Source organism: Ochlerotatus camptorhynchus, unplaced genomic scaffold (assembly GCF_037179485.1).
Source record: "Ochlerotatus camptorhynchus isolate MF236.1 unplaced genomic scaffold, CSIRO-AGI_Acam_v1.1 ptg000132l, whole genome shotgun sequence".
Taxonomy (NCBI): Eukaryota; Metazoa; Arthropoda; class Insecta; order Diptera; family Culicidae; genus Ochlerotatus; species Ochlerotatus camptorhynchus.
In genome coordinates, this window is record NW_027040622.1 from 2,570,556 (window position 1) to 2,591,447 (window position 20,892).

The 20,892-nt window shown below is 37.9% G+C and overlaps 1 protein-coding gene across 9 annotated transcripts in view; it reads left to right on the top strand.

Moving 5' to 3' along the window:
- Positions 1–20,892, top strand: part of Pdp1 (PAR-domain protein 1) — a 498,834-nt gene that overhangs the window by 463,518 nt on the left and 14,424 nt on the right. For 8 of the 9 annotated variants that reach the window (XM_065220815.1, XM_065220813.1, XM_065220812.1 and 5 more), the window contains 2 exons: positions 11,235–11,463; positions 11,799–12,055. In XM_065220815.1, coding sequence (XP_065076887.1) covers positions 11,235–11,463; positions 11,799–12,055 — 486 coding nt within the window. The remainder of the gene's footprint in view (positions 1–11,234; positions 11,464–11,798; positions 12,056–20,892) is intronic. The other variant, XM_065220809.1, reaches the window with a different exon arrangement.

Consider the following 20,892-nt stretch of genomic DNA (forward strand, 5'->3'; position numbering starts at 1 on the left):
ACCTATCGACCCATCAACTCATGAACCGGGGACCAACGGCTTTACTTCCCTTCCGAAGGAAGGCGTGATCAGAGATGTTATGCCTTAGAACATCCCGGCGGCGCCGACTGGGATTGAACTCAGGCCTGCTGGGGTGAGAGGTAATCACGCTTACCACTACACCACCGGTGCCACTATCTTCCACAGATATTTTTAACAATTTTGGCTCAAGCGTCGTTTTTTAAAAGGGCGTAAAGGGTGTATGTATTTTCGTGGGAAATCAATTAGAGACTTTTAAAAGTAATTCTGATAATAAGCAAAATGTTTAAGCAAATTTCGTAGAAAAACGACTTTTTATGAATTTTTTAAAATCAGAACTTTTGAATGCCATTTCCGGAATATTTATTTGAGGATTTTCGTTTCAAATGACATAAGAAAGCGTATTCAGTGGATAAAGTTCATATGCGAAAGGAAAATTAATTATTTTATGCGTGTGTTTCACTTGCACATTTTAGGCATAACATTAACCTAATACATACTAGAGATGGTCGGGTATGAGTATTTTGAACCAAAACCCGATCTCCCAACTAACAATTTTCGCAATGTAAACGCTTTACTCATTTCATTTATACAGCCTCAAGCTGTATTCAAATGTTATACTATATGAAGAAACCTTTATTCATCCTCTATACAAGCAAATCTGGCGAACTTAGTCAGCTACTTACAGCTGTTATTCTGCTGTTTAGTTGTGCGTAGACTTGAACGGCGCTTATTAAACCTTTTCCCGGTTATCCAATAATCACTACACAGCTTTGTCTTGAAGCCGGGTTAAATATTATCTACGCTATTTTTAATGAAAGATTTTATTGAGTATATATTTTCCTGTCAATCAAATTAATCCAAATTAGTTGCAAGCAACACCACCAAATTATTTACCCTGCACCGACAATATGGAGTCGAACTCGAGACGACAGCATTGGCAATCCTTGACACTAAGAACTGTGCTATGCCAACACTTTGAACTGATGTAAAAAAATCAACATGCCCTTCTACAACAAGATCGCTGAGTAGAGGCTTTATAATAGTGCACATGACTCACTTTTCTCGACTAGTTACTTTACCTTAGTAAAGGAGCAGAGTAAAAGCTGTAAAACTGCACACGTCTAAAAATAAACCTAGTGGACTGTAAAAATGCGTCCAAAGTAGCGCTAACACAGTTGATTAGCTGAGTACAGGTTGTTTAGTTGTTGAAAAAACACTTTTGATGTTTATGTTATTCAGCAAGAGTGGTTGGTTGTGTAGAAGCCACCAAATGAGTAATATATTCACTTTATTAGCTTTGTTTTGCAGGATGTGTATAAAAGTGACATTAGCGTTTATTGACTGTTGTTATTCAGTGAGATTAGTAAATTGAATAATGGTTGTGAAAAAGTTGAGTAAACGCTAAACAAAACAATTTTGCTAGCTTCTGCTTGTAGCTGTATCTGCAGCTTTTTTCAGCTACTTTACAGCACAACGCTGCAAAAGTTGGCTTACAAAGCAGAAATTGTTAGTTGGGCCGTACCCGTACCCGACGGGTTCGGGTCGGGTACGGGTATTCATAAAATAAATTTTCAGGTTCGGGTCGGGTACGGGTATCTAAAAACAATATAGGGTAAATGTTGGCTTCGGCACCCATTGACTGTTTTCGGCAACCAAAATTTAAACGTTGATTTTACTATGTTTTCCCATCAACGCACTTCCCTGAATGTGTCCAAACGATTGTTTAGCCTTTCAGCTTCAATCTGATTATATTTGAACGATCGAGCAATCCAGTAATGCTACATTTTTCTTCAAATAAAGCATACGCACTACAAAATGGGGTTGATTTCGAGTTGCCGATAATAGAACAGCTGGTTAACACGCAGTTCTAATGGGAAGGTTGCCGAAGAAAAAGAGACTGCCGACAATAGTCACACTCACCTGAGAAGTTTGGAGCGTTGTAAAAACGCTTTCAAAACGTTTTGAAAAATTCTGTCGATTGGAATGGATAGAGAAGCAAGCAGCAGATGAATGTAAACAAACAGACGCATCATATATGTGCGTGACGCTGAGAAAATGCTAGTAGAAGTGCAGACGCTGCTTAGATTGACGAGAATACGTAAATTCCCCTATGTCGGGTAGATTGGCCCACATTTGGGAAAAATTTTATCATTTTTTAAACGAGACAACCCCTAGGTTTGTGCCATTAGGTGAGAAAACCACTCTCTGAAAATTTCAGCTCATTCGGATGTAACATGAGCTGGCGCATTTGATTTAAAATTCATATGGGGAAATTGGTTGAAATGTATGGAGAAATAACATTCCTTCATTATTTCGTGCATAGAACTGGTCCAGCAAACTCGATTAAGCTCAGAATTTCGGCACACGTAGCTTAAACTACAAGGAATAATTTTGCTCAAGACAGCATCACGATTCAAGTTAGTATTATGGAGATTTTCATTCTTGAATTTATGTGAGCATTTTGTTCGTATATTGCAATAAAATACAGGCAGCTTATGCAACGTATCAACTAGATTTCAACTGAAACAAATAAAGTTCATATTTTCCACAGGCTAACACCCTGACTCGTGTCAGTAGGTGAGATATGTTTCAGCTCTTTTTGACGTTGACATTAAAAGCGAATATCTCAATAAAACTAACTGGATTCATGGTGAAATCTTCAGCAAAGCTGTTATTCATTAACTGAACTACAAGTTTTGAAAATGTGAATCAAATCGAGAATAAGGAAACTTTTTTATGATCGATAGAGTGTAAGGGTGTCAGTTTTTTCATGTATTTTATCCAAATTCCCCATACAAAATTCAAACTAAAAGCGCCAGCTCATCCTACAACCAAATGAGCAAAAACTTTCAGAGAATGGTTTTCTCACCTGAAGGCACAAATCTAGAGGTTGACCCGTGGAAAATTAGAACTTTTATTTTTGTGGGCCAGTCTAATATCGGGTTTGGGTCGGGTACGGTAAACAAAATAAACTTACAAGTCGGGTACGAGTCGGGTTCGGGTAATATTATTTGCATCTTAACCAGTCGAAAAAATATTGATTCTAAAAATCAAAACCTAATCGATTTGTGTAAAATAAAAAAAAAAAGACAGAGATCGCCCAATGTTTTTCATGCCACCAAGTGTCAAAAATTTGCATTTGTTTACATTTTTACCGGTAATTAATATTTACTCTCATACTCACTCCTTTATTCTGTAAAATACTGAATACGAACGATGACTCGAAAATAAATATGTTGTTAAATAGCTTTAATTTTTGAATAGCATTTCGAAAATTTCAGTTTTAGCTGGATATTTTGGATTGGGTTCGCGTCGGGTCCGGACGGCTATTGAGATTTATGATTTGTCGGGTTCGGGTCGGATACGGTTCTTAGAAAATTTAATCGATTGGGTTCGGGTCCGATACGGGTAATGGTATGTATTTTGAAGTCGGGTACCGGTTCTTGAAAATTTAATGAGTTTAGTACGGGTCGGGTTCGGGTATTGAAATTTCCATACCCGACCATCTCTAATACAGACTGTTCCAGAAAGTATAAGCACACTTTCAAAATAACAAAAAAGTCATGTTTTTTTAAGTTTTAATAATTTTATTTGGAAAATCATATTTGTATTTGTATTTCAAATTATATTTTACTCTCGTTTTATCAACATATTTAATCATAGCCAAGACTCCTAACTTTTCCTCGAACATGACCCATTAGCTTCTGCACAGTGGTACTTCCCACAATTTTGAACACTTTTGGTCAATCTTTTTTGAATTTTTGGATGTCGTCCGCTGGTTTTATTAATTTTCGAAGCTTTGCTTTGGTTAAAGCCCAAAAAGTCTCGATTGGCCGTGCCTCCGGGCAGTTCGGCGGATTCATGTCTTTCGGCACGAAACATACATTTTGACTTTTGTACCATTCTAAAGTGTCCTTTGCGTAATGACATGACGCCGAATCAGGCCAAAATACTACTCGACCTTCGTGCTGCCTGATCATCGGCAACAATCGCTTCTGGAGACATTCCTTAACGTATTTCTGAGTGTTGATCGTCTCCGTTGTGATGTACGGATTAGATGTTTTACCAAACTCGCATATTGCCTGCCAAACCATAACCTTCTTACCGAATTTTTCGGTAAAAATTGCCTTCTCCGTTTCGGGGATGTCCTTGCCTTCTCTTACAGTATAGAATTGTGGTCCGGGAAGCGTTTTGTAATCTAGTTTCACGTACGTTTCGTCGTCCATTATTATAAACCCAGAATTTCGACACAATAACGAATCGTAGAGTTTGCGGGTCCGTGGTTTCACGGACGTGGCCTGTTTTGGGTTCCTTTTGGGCTTTTTTTCTGCTTCCGGTATGTTTTTTGCCCAAGTCTTTCTTTGGCACGCATGACGTTACTCGACGAGGTCCCTATTTTTTTCGCAACATCCCGTTTGTAGGCATCCCTGATCTTTTTATCGATATCCGGACTTACAGGACCGGATTTCCGGCCACTCTTCGGCGCATCTTCAAACGTACACTGTTCTCTATATTTTTTAATCGCAGTTCGTACCGCTTCGACGCTTACACCCTCTTCCTTGGCCAATTTTCTCAAGGAGAGTCCGCTCACAGTGCACCATTTGTGCACGATACTTTTTCGTTGTTCCGGAGTAAGACCACGCATTTTGACAGGAAACACAAAACTGAGCACTTTTTTGATGCTATGTCGTTCAGAAATGAGCAAACAAAAAGACGCAACCAAAACATGTTGAAATATTTCATTATATTCAAAGTGACCGTTAAAATAAGGTGTGCTTATACTTTCTGGAACAGTCTATACATGACAAACATGACATGACAAACCTACGACAAACTGAACTCGCGTCGAAATGGATCAGCACTGCAGATGACGTTGGGAAACTCTCGCCTCTTCCACGGTCCAAAATGGACGAGTGGACGTTCCAAAAACCCTCAGATCACATCGTGATCAATTATCGAAGTAATTAACGACCATTTTAAACAACAAATCTCATCAACTACGATCTTGAGCCGAATGAAACTCTACCACTTTTTCGCTCATACCTTTTGATTCAACTGTCTCGCTTCAATCTATTTCTCGTTTGATTGATTTTTTTTACGAGAGAGAGAGTTTCGGATTCGAACCTTGGTCTTGGTCAACAAGTCTCACAAACCAGTGAACGTTTCCATTGGCGGTAAAAATGAATTTCGGAAGGCAGCGTGTATGCAAACGTTTCGTTTTTATGCGGATTTACAATACGTTTCATTTGTAGTAGTGATTTCAATTTAACTTAAGTGAGCGTGTAATTATTTCACAAAATGAATAAATGTAAATGGTCAATATATAACGTGAACGATAATTAATATTGAAATACAAAAATAGATGACAAAACAAACTAAAAATTCAAAATAATACTTGGCAATTCTTAAATTATATTTACATAAAAGTGACCATGCTACAAGTGTTTCAAAACAGTTTTTAACAATTCTAAAAAATGGATAGAGCAACAGACAGCTGATGAATGTAAAAAAACCAAACATTGCATATGTGTGCGCTAAGCCCATAGAAGCGTGGACACTGCTTAGATTGCCAAGAATAAGTACCGTAAAACGGGGTAGCTTTGATAATATTTTTTTTAAGAATATTCTAAAAATCAATGTTTTTCACATTTTTTTTAAACACGTTCTGAGGATCCTAGAGTCAATTCGCTTGTTTTGGGGTTACTTTGATAATACTCGACGAATGTAGAAAAACATGCGTGAATCTCAAACAATCAAGTTAAAAAAATATGAATCTTTGAATGAGTATATAATCAAAAATGTTATGAGCAATAAGAAGACAACATTGAATTTGTGATGGCTGTATCAGAAATACTTTTAATAACTGATTGTTTGAGTGCCTTTTCAATCAAGCGAAAAACAAGAAAAAGGATTTTTTAGATATTTGGACAATATGTTAATCTTAATAAATAAAAACTCAATACGAAAACAAAATGGAAAACAAAATTTGCAATTCAGAAAAAGAGCAGAGAGTATATTTAATAATTATATTTTACTATCACGCACCACCAACATCCATCTTCAATCTCTTGTTAAATTCAGGAATCTAAAGTTGTATAAAATCAACCACAAGATTGCTGTTGCCAAATTAGAGCGATAGGGCTTCCATGGTCCCCTTCTTTTTTGACGTAGGACTACGTCTTTCGGGAAGGGTGCCAATCCATGGAAATGCATCAAAAATTGGTCAGACTTTAAATGCTAATATTTTGATGATTTGTATGTCGTTCAATTCTGCAGTTCTATAAAATGTTTGTGCTATGTCACACATTAAAAATGTTAACTATTTGAATAGCTAAAAATTAAGAAACATGGAAAAAAATTCAAATTGCATTTTACATTTTCTTCGACCGCAAGGTGCTCACCCCTAACACAGCCATCAGAAAGGTGGTCCCTAACAACACAAACCGAAGTCGCATAATAATTCAGCGTTACACGTAAGACAGGTCGACCTCGAACTTGTTCGCTGCAGCGTAGACATCATAGCATTTTTTCTACTCAGTCACCTACACCAATTTTGACGTAGGACAACGTCTGTGATATCTATATGGGGGTACACTTTGTGAAAACCGAAAATGGAACATGTAACAAAATTATGAAAGATTTTGAACGTTAATAACTCAACTGCCCCTGGACCTATTTTAATAATTTTATCAGCAATCGATAAGAAATATTTCTACGCATCTGTTAAATTATCAATTACAATTTTCAAAATGTAACTATTGAAAATTGTACGAATATGCAACTGTTGCTATGATAATTAAAACTATTACCGATTGCCTGTGAAAAGCGATTTCCCTAGCACAGATTTCAAAGTTGAATTCCATCCGGTCTCACCAAACAGTGTTTATTCAATCACCGCGTGATGAGTGGTGGTGTTATCCAGTACACAACGAAAGGCTCCCCGCAAGCAGCTAGCTATCAAGGCTGCCCTCAAACGCTGATCGGATTCAGTTCAATCACCGTGCGTGGTGTTGTCTAGTCGTCGGCATCAGCAGTGCTTTCGGGCGTGGCGTTCAATATTTTTCACCAGTACACAACGGAAAGCTGCCTGCAAGCAGCGAGCTGCAGCCCACATGAGCATCCATATAAGGAGGAAGAAGCCACACCGCTATTGATCGGAATCAGTAGCTCTTCGTGAGTCGCTGTGGGCCATCTACTAAAGAGTATAAACAGACAGAACCCCTCTCAAATTCCTATTCCTACACAAAACACAAGCTCCTGCTGCAGTTAAGATTTATTAAATAAGACCACGTAGTCCTACGTCACCATTGCGTACAACCCCATAAGGCTGTCCCTTGCATGTTTTTTACTCAGTTGTGAGTCACTTTTACTCATTCGTATGAAAAGTTTCTTAAAGCGTAGATTATTCAACGCATGAGTAAACTACAATTTAAAAAAAAAATCTCCATACGAATCAGAAAAAGCGACTCATTCTCTGAGTAATATTCGTTTTCAATGTATTTAGCATGCCATCTTGGCTAGATAATCAATATTGGATTGTCAAGCTCAGTGTGCCATTTGCATCCAATTCCATGTTTTAACTTGACAGGAAGGCCAGAAAGTAGGTTTCCGTGTACAGTGAAGTTATTTGGATGGACAATCTGACAATACTTATCGCATGATTGGCCTCTTCGTTCAGAATGCACTCACCATGAGGTGCTAGTACCATTTGATTCAAAAGGATTGCTTAAGCAGTCTACATTCACTGAAAACGAATCTTATTCAGAAAGTGAGCCACTTTTACGTAGGTTACTCATGCGCTGAGTGACCAACGCTTTTAGAAATGTATCCTTACGCATGAGCACCCTCTGAGTTAGTTTCGCTTTATGTGATTCGACTAGACAGGAGATTGCTATCTCTAGTAATGTTATTCAGATGGAAAAGACCTATTGTATACACAGGGTGACCAGTGAACCGGGAAATCGGGTAAAAGTCGGACATTCTAAATCACCGGGAGAAGTCCGTGAATTTCGATGATAAACCGGGAAAAAATATACTTCGTGCTCTCTTTGGAAAATAGAAATCTTTGAAGAACTTATTCGATCATTTTGATGAAAATTCCAAAGGAATTTAGAGGAAATTTCAGAATGAATTCTTGAGATACTAAGGTATGTAAGATACAAATTCCAATGGAGTTTGTAGAAGTATTTTTTATGGAGTTTTGACTACAACGCCAACGTTCAAGTTTAAAGTAGAATTATGAGGTGATTCTATGTGAAATAACATGACGATTGTAAAGAGGATTACAGGTTAATTTCAAATGAATATTCTAAATAAATTCTGGGAAGAATATAAAGAGAGTTCTTATGACAACTTAAAATAAATTGAGAGTATTGAATTCTGAGGGAATTAGAAAGATAATTTCAAGTGAATTCTAATTAAAGTTCCAAAAATAATCTCGTAGTTCTACGTCAATATGGCAGTAGTGCTTTGGACACAACCCTCAACTTTTTTGCTCACTATCAGAATTATTTTTAAAAGTCTCTAACTAACTTCCATTCTCCATAGAATTTTTTTCATAATTAAGATTTTAATTTTTGTATTAATTAAAATAAAAGGTTTGTTTTTCAGTGTATATTGTTTGCAGATTTTTGAATTATCTATAGCTCGTTCTTAGATAGCATTTCGCTGCAATCAATAGTTTTTGAGATACGTTTTTTCAAACACAATGCCCATAAAAATACATACGCCCTTTTTAAAGATATGCTTGAGCCAAGATGGTCGTAATATCTGGGGAAGATTAATGTTTTCGCCAGTGGAAAATAAAGACAAAGTATCATTTAATTCAGATATGCTTGCCTGAGAACGTTTCCACTTGAAACTGCTTATAGGCTTGTCATATCGAATGTTTGACAATAGATTTTCTAACGATTTGTGAAACGATGGTTCTAAATTTAAAAAAAAAATACTATGTTCAATGGATCCTGAGGCATGCCCAAAGAACCAGGAACCCAGTTTTGGTATGTAAAATTGCAAAATTGCAAACCTAAATTAAAATCACGCTTGATTTTCGTAGACAAGCAGCTGCGGATGATATTACAAGCTATGATTTCGAAGCTACAAATATCAAGCTAACAAAACACGCCAGCTACATTTCTAATCAAACCGTGATGAGATTGAGTTAAATGATTTTTACTGGCAGCAGTAGCTTCGTGTCTGCCAACGGCGAGGACATCAATTTTAATCCATGCAATAAAAAGTTATACACAACAGAAAATGTTGCATTTTTTTTTTCGAGTACACTCTTTAAGAAAACGAGCGGAACAAAATCAATTGATTGATGATTTTGCCAACAATGCTGTTGAGAAACTTTAGCTCAAAAGTTATACATGTCTTCACCAATGTTATTCTATGAACCAATCTATTGAAATTCGCAACCCATTTAGATTGGAATTAACTCACTAGGTGGCACTAGTATCAATAGAAAACTTCGTGCTATCAGTGTGTTTTAGATGCGAAAAAGAATGCGGTCTTCTGCAATGTTGTTTGGATTACAAAAGACAATACTAGAGTGTATTGTTTAGTTCAGAATTATCTCACTAGGTTACTCTAGTGATCACGTGAAATTTGTGTACATGCAATATCTCATGATCCTTGCTAGATACAAAGTTGCTGTTTTTTGCAATGTTGTTCAAAAGGCTAAGAACTTCTGAATTGAGGACAGCTTATTTTGGAATTCTTTTGCCAGGTGCCACTAGTGTTCTTATGAATTTCATGTAAATGCTGGGTCAACATCTCGAAACATTTTGAATTGTGGACAGGTTAGCTCAGAATTCTCTCACTAGGTGACACTAGTCTTCTTATAGACTACGTGTACAATGTACACTGTACATGCAGGGTCGAAATCTCGAGAATAATCTTTTGATTTTCGATAGTACGCCGTCCACTGCCTACTGCACCTTTTCTTCTTCTTGTTATCTTGTTGGTCATTCTTACGTTTTGGGCTCTTCTTCCTCTCCTGGTGTATCCCTATATTTCTTTTCCAGCGTTCTTTCGGCGTCCGTGGCAACTTACAGTGCATTTTCGGCTTTTGCCCTCCATGGCTTTCTATTACCGTTCTGCCACTTCTACCTGCTTCGAAACTTGTCAATAGTTGCCTGATCTTATGATGCACGGCGTGTTTCTTCATTATGAGTTCGTCAATTTTATTTTTGAGTTCCATATGTGCCAGTTATGGCTATTCGTTCCTATTATGGTGTGTTCCAATAATGACATACTCTCATAGGCCCCACCATAATAGGAACGTATATCCATAACTGGTTAACCCACCCCAGTGTTTATTATGAATGTGAAATAATTCGAGCGTTGATGAGTTGAGCAAACAAATTTGACAGTGATTCATGCGATCATCCTATGGATTTCAACCACACGATATGTTTTTGGGATATCATACGATATCGTATGAAAACTATTCTCATGGAAAACAAAAGACGTCATGGACCTCGTGATAAGAAGCCACGCACCTAACGGACTAGTCCAACGATATCATTAGAAGCGGCGAATAGATGCACATACGAACCAGAATTCTTCGATGAATGTAAAATAATAATTTCACACGATTTTGTATGGACTATATTTTCAACGGGCCTTCCTTAACTCAGTCGGTAAAGGTAGAGCTACAATGCAAGGCCATATTAGAGGTGGCTGGGTTCGATTCCCGGTCAGGTCTAGGAATTTTTCGGGTTGGAAAATGTCTCGACTTCCCTGGGCATAGAGCATGATTGTACTTGCCCCACAATTATACTAATGCATAAATGGTACAGGCATCGAAAGCTCTAAATTAATAACTGTGGAAGTGCATCTAGAACACGAAGCACGCAATAAGCTAATATGCAATGTGTCATAAAGCTTGAAATGCGAAGAAGAAGGAGATATTTTCAACGCTTACCTTGACCTTCATAAGATTAATCGTATGGATATAATTTGCCTAATTTTCTAAGTGTAGACAGCAAAATTTTCTCCAGAAGACTTGAAGATTTAACTCCAGACTAGGAAATGCGAAATTCTATTACAGTTTTCCCTTAAAAGATATGCTTGACAACAACCACAACAACAACAACCTTCGCCAAAACAGATCCTACAATGTGTCTTATCGTATGGCATGCATTTCATTTCTCGCAAGACTCGCATCCCCTGACAGCACAGGCATTAACTCTTCCCATTTCCCTTTTTAGTACGCCGACCTCGATGAATTCCTGTCAGAGAACGGTATCCCGGTGGACGGGCTGCCGAGCGGACACCTGGGCCACTCGACCAGCCTCAACAGCCGCTCCGACAGTTTGGGACACTGTGCGAGCCTCTCGCTCGGCCTCAGCCAGGTGACGACGAAACGGGAACGCTCGCCATCGCCCACAGACTGCATGAGTCCGGACACGATAAACCCGCCGTCACCGGCTGACTCAAGTAAGTAACCCTCTGCAATCTCTAGCTCTTCCAGCTGCTCTATCGATCACACCAGCCTCCATTCCCACAATCATCGACCACCAGCCGCCACCCAACCAGTAAATCGGTGGAAAACATCGCATCTCTTGTCCTTCCCCTACTGCCATACCATGTTCCCACCCAGTCCATCCCGTCGGAGAATCCATTTCGAACCACGCTCGTGTCGTTCCGGTGTGGTTTGCTTTGGATTTTAGCCACCCAAACACCCCACCCCCCCCTCCATCCTCCTCGACCCGTGCCGCCAGACCCGTCCCCTTCTTATAAAGAGCATATCCCCTCATAGTTGTAAATGTTAGTTTTCGATGTTGCAGCGTTTTCGATGTCGTCGGCCACGCGTGACTTTGATCCGCGGACACGGGCCTTCTCCGACGAGGAACTGAAACCGCAGCCGATGATCAAGAAATCCCGCAAGCAGTTCGTCCCGGATGACATGAAGGACGACAAGTACTGGGCCCGCCGTCGGAAGAACAATATGGCGGCGAAGCGGTCCCGGGACGCCCGACGCATGAAGGAGAATCAAATCGCGCTCCGAGCTGGTTACCTGGAAAAAGAGGTGGGTAATTTCACGAGGTTTAAGAGCAGCGAGGGGCCAGACGGGATCCCTAGGTCTCCACAATATGACATTATTCCTAGTTCAATTTTATACATCATTATGAAGTTTAGCCCAGAATTGATGAGCCATAAAGGACATTCGGCTTGAGCCATGTTCATCAAACGTAGATACAACCATTTAAAAAGGAAATTTTGAAAGATTTTGGGCAGGCCTGTTTTAGAGCGGACTTACTTGGGATGTTCGAGATTTACAAAAAATAACAATGCAATACAATAACATTCGTCAAGGCTCAGTCATATTTTTCACAGATGGTTTAAAAATTGGAATACAAACAGGTGTAGGAATCTTTGGTCCCGGCACAAATATTTCAGTTGCGATGGGACATTTTCCAACAGAGTTTCAAGCGGAAATTGTAGCCATACTTGAATGTGTACATGTTTGTCTGATACAGATGTGCAAATATTTGTATTTTTTCTGATCAAGCAGCGCACTGAGTTCTTACAAATGTACATCAAAGATCGTCTGGGAATGTATTCTCTCGCTTCGGAAACTGTGCCAACGGAACTCAGTAAACTTATATTGGGTACCAGGACACTTGGGGTATTGAAGGGAATAAAAGGGTAGACGACCTAGCAAATTTAGGTTCCAATTCACAGTTTTTTGGCCCAGAACCATACTGTGGAATATCATACTGTACGGTAAAAATGGAACTCAAATGCTGGGAAGAGCAGAGGGAAGACTGTCACAAACTGCAACCAGTCGAAAAGATTAATAACTCCGAATATAACATACACCAATCAATAAAAGAGCTCTTAGTATATACACTGGCCTAATAACTGGGCACTGTTCTAGTAGATATCACATGCAGAATATTGGTCGGGTTCAGAGTGATATCTGTCGTTTCTGTAATTTAGAACGTAAAACCTTGGAACATCTGCTCGGCAGATGGTGGTGCATTACACAAGCGTAGATCTAAATTTCTTTGTCTGGTCTGCAAATCCTGGAAAAATAGTTGGTTTTATAAACCATATTAAACCGGACTGGGAAAAGATGTGGCCAGGCAATTAGCCGTCCATTCGTTAAATAGTGGTCGGTTTGCATGATAGAAACAGCAAATAGGGGTACCACAAAAGTTCAAATAATGGACGCAGTGGATTTACTCCCCTCCCAAAAAAAACCTGGTGGCTCAAGAAAAAATTGCTTATATGTACCTAATAATAAAAGTAAGTTGTGAAACGGGTGGGAGAGGGTGGAGGGCGATATTGAAATCCCACTGGTTATACACAAAAAAGGGTTCAAAAGCTGACAAATGAGTGAGCAAAGATTTAAAGTCATACACTTATTCTGGGATTGAGTTGATCGCTTAGAGATTACCGATATTTCTCAACTGAATTTAAAAAAAAATTGAGTTAAGCTACTTTACGAAACACCCTGGCAATCCACTCTTAACAATAAGGGCAAAATATTTAGAATGACAAAGTTGGGAGTCGATCCTATACTAATACCAACATGATGCTTTAGAGCGATAATTGATTAGCTAGACAGGCTTGCAATTGCTCATAACAGCTAAAACGCTATTTTTCGTTGTTATGAAACAATGGGATACTATAATGATAATTTTTATTTGTAAGATGCATTAAGAGGTGCTTGTAGAATTTGTCAATTTTGCTTTCAGAAAGTCACAACTAGCGATTAGCTGTAACGATGAGCAACGCGATGAGCGAGCAATCAGTGATCATGAAATCGCTAGTTGTGACCTTCTGAAAGCAAAATTGACAAATTCTACAAGCACCTCTTAATGCATCTTACAAATAAAAATTATCATTATAGTATCCCATTGTTTCATAATAACGAAAAATAGCATTTTAGCTGTTATGAGCAATTGTAAGCCTGGCCAGAGAAAGTTCTGAAGAGGATAGCGTAAGAGGATAGTACTCTAGCGGAACTATTAATCGATCCTATTCAGAACTTTCTCTAGATAATAAATTTTCGCACTAAAGCTTTATGTTGATATTAGTATAGCATTTCCTCCCAACTCTGGAAATCGTAAACTTCACGTATGAAGTAACAAAACACACTTTGAAGATAGAATGACGGTAAAGGTGGAAAAATTGATAGGTATGAGTACGGTTGTTAAATAATTTTCAATCAATATTTCAGTCAGGGCTTTGATTCTTCAGTAATCAAAAGTTGGAGCTCAGAATTTGTAGAATCATAACAAAAACTGCTTGAATTTTACACAGTACACTTCGTCTTTGAAAATTTCAATGCATCTAATGTAGTCGTCATCGTGGATTTAGAAAAGTAACACTATGGTAGTTTGATTTGATGTTAGGGCCTCGATTCATAACCTCATTTACTTACTTTACTTTTCCTGATCCGACGTCCCCCAGGATTGAACCTGCGTCACAATGTTACGATGACTTACTCGGCTCGTGGCTGCTTGTCTCCAATTTTTTGACCGTCCCACACTTAATGCGGGTACTCCCCAAGAAATTGAGAGACTTGCAGTTCCATGTTCCGAGTTTCCAATGGTTAGTCCGTTTTCGTTGCTTGGGTCTATGCCAAGTGTTCCGGTTCGTATTTGCATTGCTTGCTTCCTGTACTTCAGTTTTTTTACGGCTGTTTGGTAGGGTTTGCACCAACTCCCACTATCTCGCCGAAGGACCATCGTGCACAGCACTGTTTAGAGTACCATGCTGGCACCAGGACGTTGATCAGCCGCTCCTAACATGAAGAACAGACACCGTTTTGAGCCGCACCTTCATGCCCAGACAACCAGAATGCACGTATATTCAAAGTTGTTTTCGTGATATACAAACATATATACAAACAAACAAATCGTATAGAATGCAAAGAAATGGCTTTTACGTACAAAAGTGGAGGCCATATACGCGCAAATTTTAATTTAATTTTAAACGAGTTGATTTAACATCATATACGATTTAATCTGTAATAACAAATTCACTTTGAAAAGTCTTACGATGTAATCCGATCTGATTCGTGATACAGTACGACGGAAAAATGAGTCATCGCATATAGGTCGGAAATTTGCATTCTATACGATTTAACTTAAACATAATGCGATGCATGCCATTCTTATATGCGATTTTGACTTGAACTGTAGCAATTTACGATACTGTCTGCTCATTGTTATACGACTTCTGGTTGTCTGGGTGGTGAATAGACGCTCGAAGACTGCACTCTACTGCACTGCGCAGCATACGACGTTGGTTACCCGATCTTTCCTATGGTTACTGGTACCCCAGCCGGCACCGCGAGGAGGTAGGGATAGGAGTAACTGCACAAGAGGCTAAGTGACCACGCCCACGAATCTCAAAGTGGCATGCAATTTCAGTATGATACCACCTCTAGTGCGTCGTTATTCAGCATGCAATAGAAACTACAGTAAATTCTCTACGTCTTGATGTTCCATATCTCGATATGTGTTCCCATTTTTCGCAATGTCGGTGGTATTTTCGGTCCCATCAAACAGCGTTTCTAAATTCATGGGTTGCAAGAGTTCAAACAACTTGGTAATACGTTTTTGAGTTTTGTGAAAAATTGATCTGATTTTAAAATCTAAATAAGTATGGTTCAGACAGAGTATGAACCACCCTTACCTTACCAGTCAGGCCTAAATATTCCCTGCCCAAGCAACATTGCAAGTTTTATCAAAATTTTAAAGCATGATACAATTATAAATCATGGTCCACAGAACCCTGATAAAACCAAATTTTTATTTGGGTGTGTGTTTTTTGCGGTACGCAGATGCCGTCTCCATTCCTTTCGATCCATGGCAGCACTTTGCCAGCTTCGCAATCTGCGAAGATTCGACAATTCGCTTTCTACCATGAGTACCCAGGTAGACGGAGCATTAAAAACAGCACGTTATTAGCAGTAAATGCTACTTAAAACCAATTTTGGAAAAATATCCGGCTGCTTTACTGCTAGACCCCATAAACTGTCGGAAGTATTGAATTTGTTATGTAAAATGCTGTTTTAATTTATTTTAATAATAATAATTTAAAAAAAGCATCTATACTTTCTTTTGTTATCTCGATATTCTCGAAGTATGGGAAATGCCGATTTGCGACAATTATGCATTTTAATTGCTGATATACAAGAGATATGCATCTAAAATGCTAACATACAGCAAGAGGTATTTGCAATACAAATATGAAGTTGATATACTGCAAATTCTAATGCTTAATGGTTAGCTGGGTGTGAACCTAATTGTTTTTATTTTTGTAAAAGCAAACACGGTGGCATATTGTCAAACAAAAATCGACGCAAAACATTTAAATTTTCAAACCTTCATGAAGAGCTTTTGGAATGGATAATCCGGGAAGAAATTGATCACCGGAATGAAATGGATCATTATGGGTCGCGTTTTTAGATAATGTATAGAAAAAGTACGGAGATGGATATCAAGAGAAATCTTGTTGAAATTTTATCATGAGATTCCACGAGAAAACTTGGACGAGTTTCTCATAACAAAAAAAAATGATTTTACTGTAAAAGTTTCAATTTTACTTTACTGACGACCAATATAATACAAAATCAGCATTCTAACAAACGGACAAAGGATTACAACGATTGTTCTCATTACCTTGAAATTTGTATTTTTCCTTTAAACAAGTGTCAGTGAATCGAATTATTGAAAAAATACTGTAAAAGGTTTTATATATTGAGAAATCAATGGTTTTCCATGAAACTTGGAGAGCTTATAGAAATTGCCTCCATTTAGGCGCAACTAGGCATTGAAGAAAACTGTTGATTTTTTGTTTGTAATTTCTACTGAAAATACCCTTTGGACAAGGATTTAGCTCAGCGGCGCCGGTGGTGTAGTGGTAAGCGTGATTACCTCTCACCCCCAGCAGGCCTGGGTTCAATCCCAGTCGGCGTCGCCGGGATGTTCTGAGGCATAACATCTCTGATCACGCCTTCTTTTGGAAAGGAAGTAAAGCCGTTGCACAGTGGTTCCTGGCTGGACAAAACCTATAAAATTAAAGTTGATATTTTTTTAATTCAATATTTTTTATCATTTTTGCATGTTAAGAGTATCATAAATTGTATGATTTGTGCAGTTCTGTTGATTACAATTTTTTTTATGGTTGTTATAGTGTAGCGATATCACAAATTTTTGAAAAATATCGTAACGTTTCATGTTATTGTTTGGCTCAAATATAGCAAAAAATAATGTTTTTATCAACTTGGTTGCTTCAGAAGAAATGTTCCTCGGCTTATTTTACGTTAAATGGATGGTAAAAAAGCGTGTCTGCACTGCCTTTAGTGACAGTTTCTAATAAAAAATAAGCAAAAATATACTTTTTCACATTTAGACTAAGCAAAACATATGACTGACATATCCGTCCACTACCCTTTAGTAACCAAAAGATAGCTAGAAAAGTCAGCTTTCAGATAGGTTTTGATGTGTTTTGCGATTTTTTGCGAAAGATGTTGAAATTAGGAATAACAAGTAAAGTGTTGGTATTTCTCGTGAAATTTTTATTCTAGACACTTTAAGCACTTTTTATGATGCATATTTTTGCTAAGTTGTTATCTTTTTTATTTAAAAAGTTATGGCTAGTTTTTGCTGAAAAATATAACTTTTTTTTTAAATTAAATTTTTATTTAAAAAAAATTAATTAATATTTAAATGCTTGAAACAGAAAAAAAAACTCTTGCAGTTTTTTTTTACCACAACTGAAGAAAAAACGATGTTTCCAATGAAATTAAATGTTTGAAAATTGGTTTGCTCTATTTGAGTTATTGACAATTGAGAAGAGCAATTTTTTTCAAAGAAAATAACCTTTAACTTTCTAATCATAGAATATAGTAACCTAGGTCCTTGAGCAAAAATATGCGTCATCAAAAGTTCTAAATGTAATCAGAACAATGTTTTACGAGAAATTAACGCATGAAAAAATATTCAAAGAAAACCGACTTTAGTGGCCACCCTAACCTGCTTGTTTAAAAAAAATCATATGTGATGAACCATAAGAGATAAAAACGTTGTGTTTTCAACAAAGTTGAATTGAATGATCTGCAACTGTTTAGAACACTGTTTTAGTCTATCTCAAATAATAAAAAAGTTTGTGTTTTTAATTCACCAATTTTATGGACCACCCTAATTTTACGAACATAAAAAGATTGAACAAAAAATATGGAGCAACTTTTCCATATACTGACGGTTTTGGCGCAAAAATGTTTGTCTTCCTAAATACGGCTTTGGGACCATTGTGCATTGGTTTTGGCTCTACTATACTCCTCATTGTGTCGTCTTGATTGTCAAGTTTTCTTCGTACAGCTAAAAAACATCTATTTTAACTGTTTTTTGCCTATTTGCAACAAATTTGAGGTTTTGGCCAACATTAGGTAGGGTCCAGGTGTGGGAGCTGCCTCCCTGGCGTCGGTAGCATAGGTGCTCAGCACGGAAAACAAGATCGACGGAAACCAAAATCAAGGAAAAAAAAAGGATTTTAGCTCCTTAATTGGATACAAGGAATTCAAATTTAAAAAGATCATTAACCAGTTTTTTTTTTTTTTTTTTAATGTAATTTGAAGGGACAATTTTACCCCATTTCGATGTTTTCAAATTTGAGATTTAAGAAATATCCCAAAAATAATCAAAACACTCAATATGATTGGTCATCATGCAGAATGATGGAGACTTATTAGCTGAGCCATCGAAACTGGTGGCTTTTCAGTTTCTTTCTATGTTAAGTGATTTAATATCTTTATTTACTTTATTAAGTTATCTGTTTGCCCCCGGATTACGGTAATTTTTTTTTTATTCCCTTAAGTAGCCCTTTTTTTTGCAATGCAATACATATGGGTTTTTATGGAATTTTTTAAATGGTTTCCGGCGATTCTGATAACGTTTTAAAATTACATTTTATGTACTTTGACTATATGTTTTTAGTATTACTTCTACGTGAAGTCAACGATTTACATAGTTGAAGATGCTAATTTCAAATAACAGACTGTAGTGGTAATTTTTATACGATAGATGGAGTAGATGAAAGCATAGAGTTGATAGTTCCGTTAGAGTACGGCAGTGTGAAGACTGTATATAGATATTAGAATAGCGAACTAGGACAACTTTTACCACTAAATTACCACTACAGTCTGTTATTTGAAATTAGCATCTTCAACTATACATTTTATGGCTATTTTAGAGGATTCAAAAACCATTTCAATGGTTATTTTTCCATTTTTTCAGATGACGCAAATGTGTCGGTCTCATAGCTGTTGTATAATAAAATGGAAGAGTTGCTAGTCTTCTTGATTTGTTGTCTTCGATTTTATAAAGCCATTTTGGCAGTATGCTGTTTTTTAACCTGGTGTTTCCAAGGCAATTATTGGCGCTTCTATTACGTATTCAAGATATTTTGGAGCACCAAAATTCTCGGGATTTTTTAGCTTGTTGACATTTTTGGAGTATTTAAGCTATTTGAACGATTTAAGGTTCTTTTGTATGGGTTTCAGATCATTTGATTTTCATTGTGGGTGATATTGATCTGTAAGAAAAATATTAGTGGGTCACGAAATTTTGGAAACTCTCCAAGTGGGTCGCAATCAATGAAAGATTGAAAACCATTGGTCCAGTGGGCAAGTGCTATTCTTTATCTTGATCTCTCTGTACTAGGTTGGTGAAAAGTAACCTCCTTGACCACCAGAATGCGCTGCTACTGCATAAAAGGTTATGGTGCCTTGTAGTCCGTTCATATTTAGGCAGACATGCCAAATTTCAGTGCAATACTGTCTTTAGTTTTGTTTTGATAGATGATTGTTGTTGATGTGTTTGGCATCATGTTGAGTATCGATGAAAACGATTTTCGTTCTCTTATAAAACATTATTTTTTGAGAGGCAAAACGGCGAAGGAAACAAAAGAAAAGTTGGATAAATATTATGGGGCTAATGTTCCGTCAGATTACATCGTCAAATATTGGTTTCGAGTGTTTCGTGGTGGCCGCAACTCCACTACCGATCAAGTCCGCAGCGGCAGGCCCTCCAATGTGGTCACAGAGGACTATGTAAAAAAAAATACATGAAATTGTGTTGGCTGTCCCGAAAGTGAAGGTGCGCGAGCTAGCAGATACCGCAAAGATTAGTACTGAGCACACACGCCATATTTTGGGCGAGATTCTACATATGAAAAAGTTATCCTGCCGCTGGGTGCCGCGCAAGCTCAATCCCGACCAAAAATACGAACACGAGAGCACTTCGAAAGAGTGTTTGGACTTGCTTTTGGCGTCGATTGGTAACTTTGATGAAATCTGGATCCACTATTACACCCTACAGAACAGAATGAGTGCCCGTCAATGGACTGAAGCCAGCACGAGTGCTCCGAAGCGGCCGAGGGAGGCTCGATGGGTCGGAAAGGTTATACCGTTGGTTTTCTGGGATTGTCATGGAAAGGAAAAACCATCAACAGCGAGTATTACTGTGCATTATTGGAGCGATTGAAGGCCGAAATCGTGGCAAAACGGTCTCACATGAAGCGAAAAAAAAAATTATTTTTGCAAGACAATGCGCCAGCGCACAAGATTATCGCAATCACAGCTCCAATTGCTTCCGCATCCACATCCGGTTACTTTTCACCCCACCTAGTATCACGAAAGCCCCTTCAATATAAAGATATGGAGAGATGGCTGTAGAACTTGCTTAACCTTGTTTATTACAAGTATGATTGTCATCCAAACTTTAAATGCTTATGACATTGATTCAACCCTTTAACGCAAACCATTCAAAGCTTCGTGATCGTGCAATTTGCGGCGTCATCCGTTGTTCTGGTGTATGTGCCACGAAGCGAGGGATCGATTCCCGC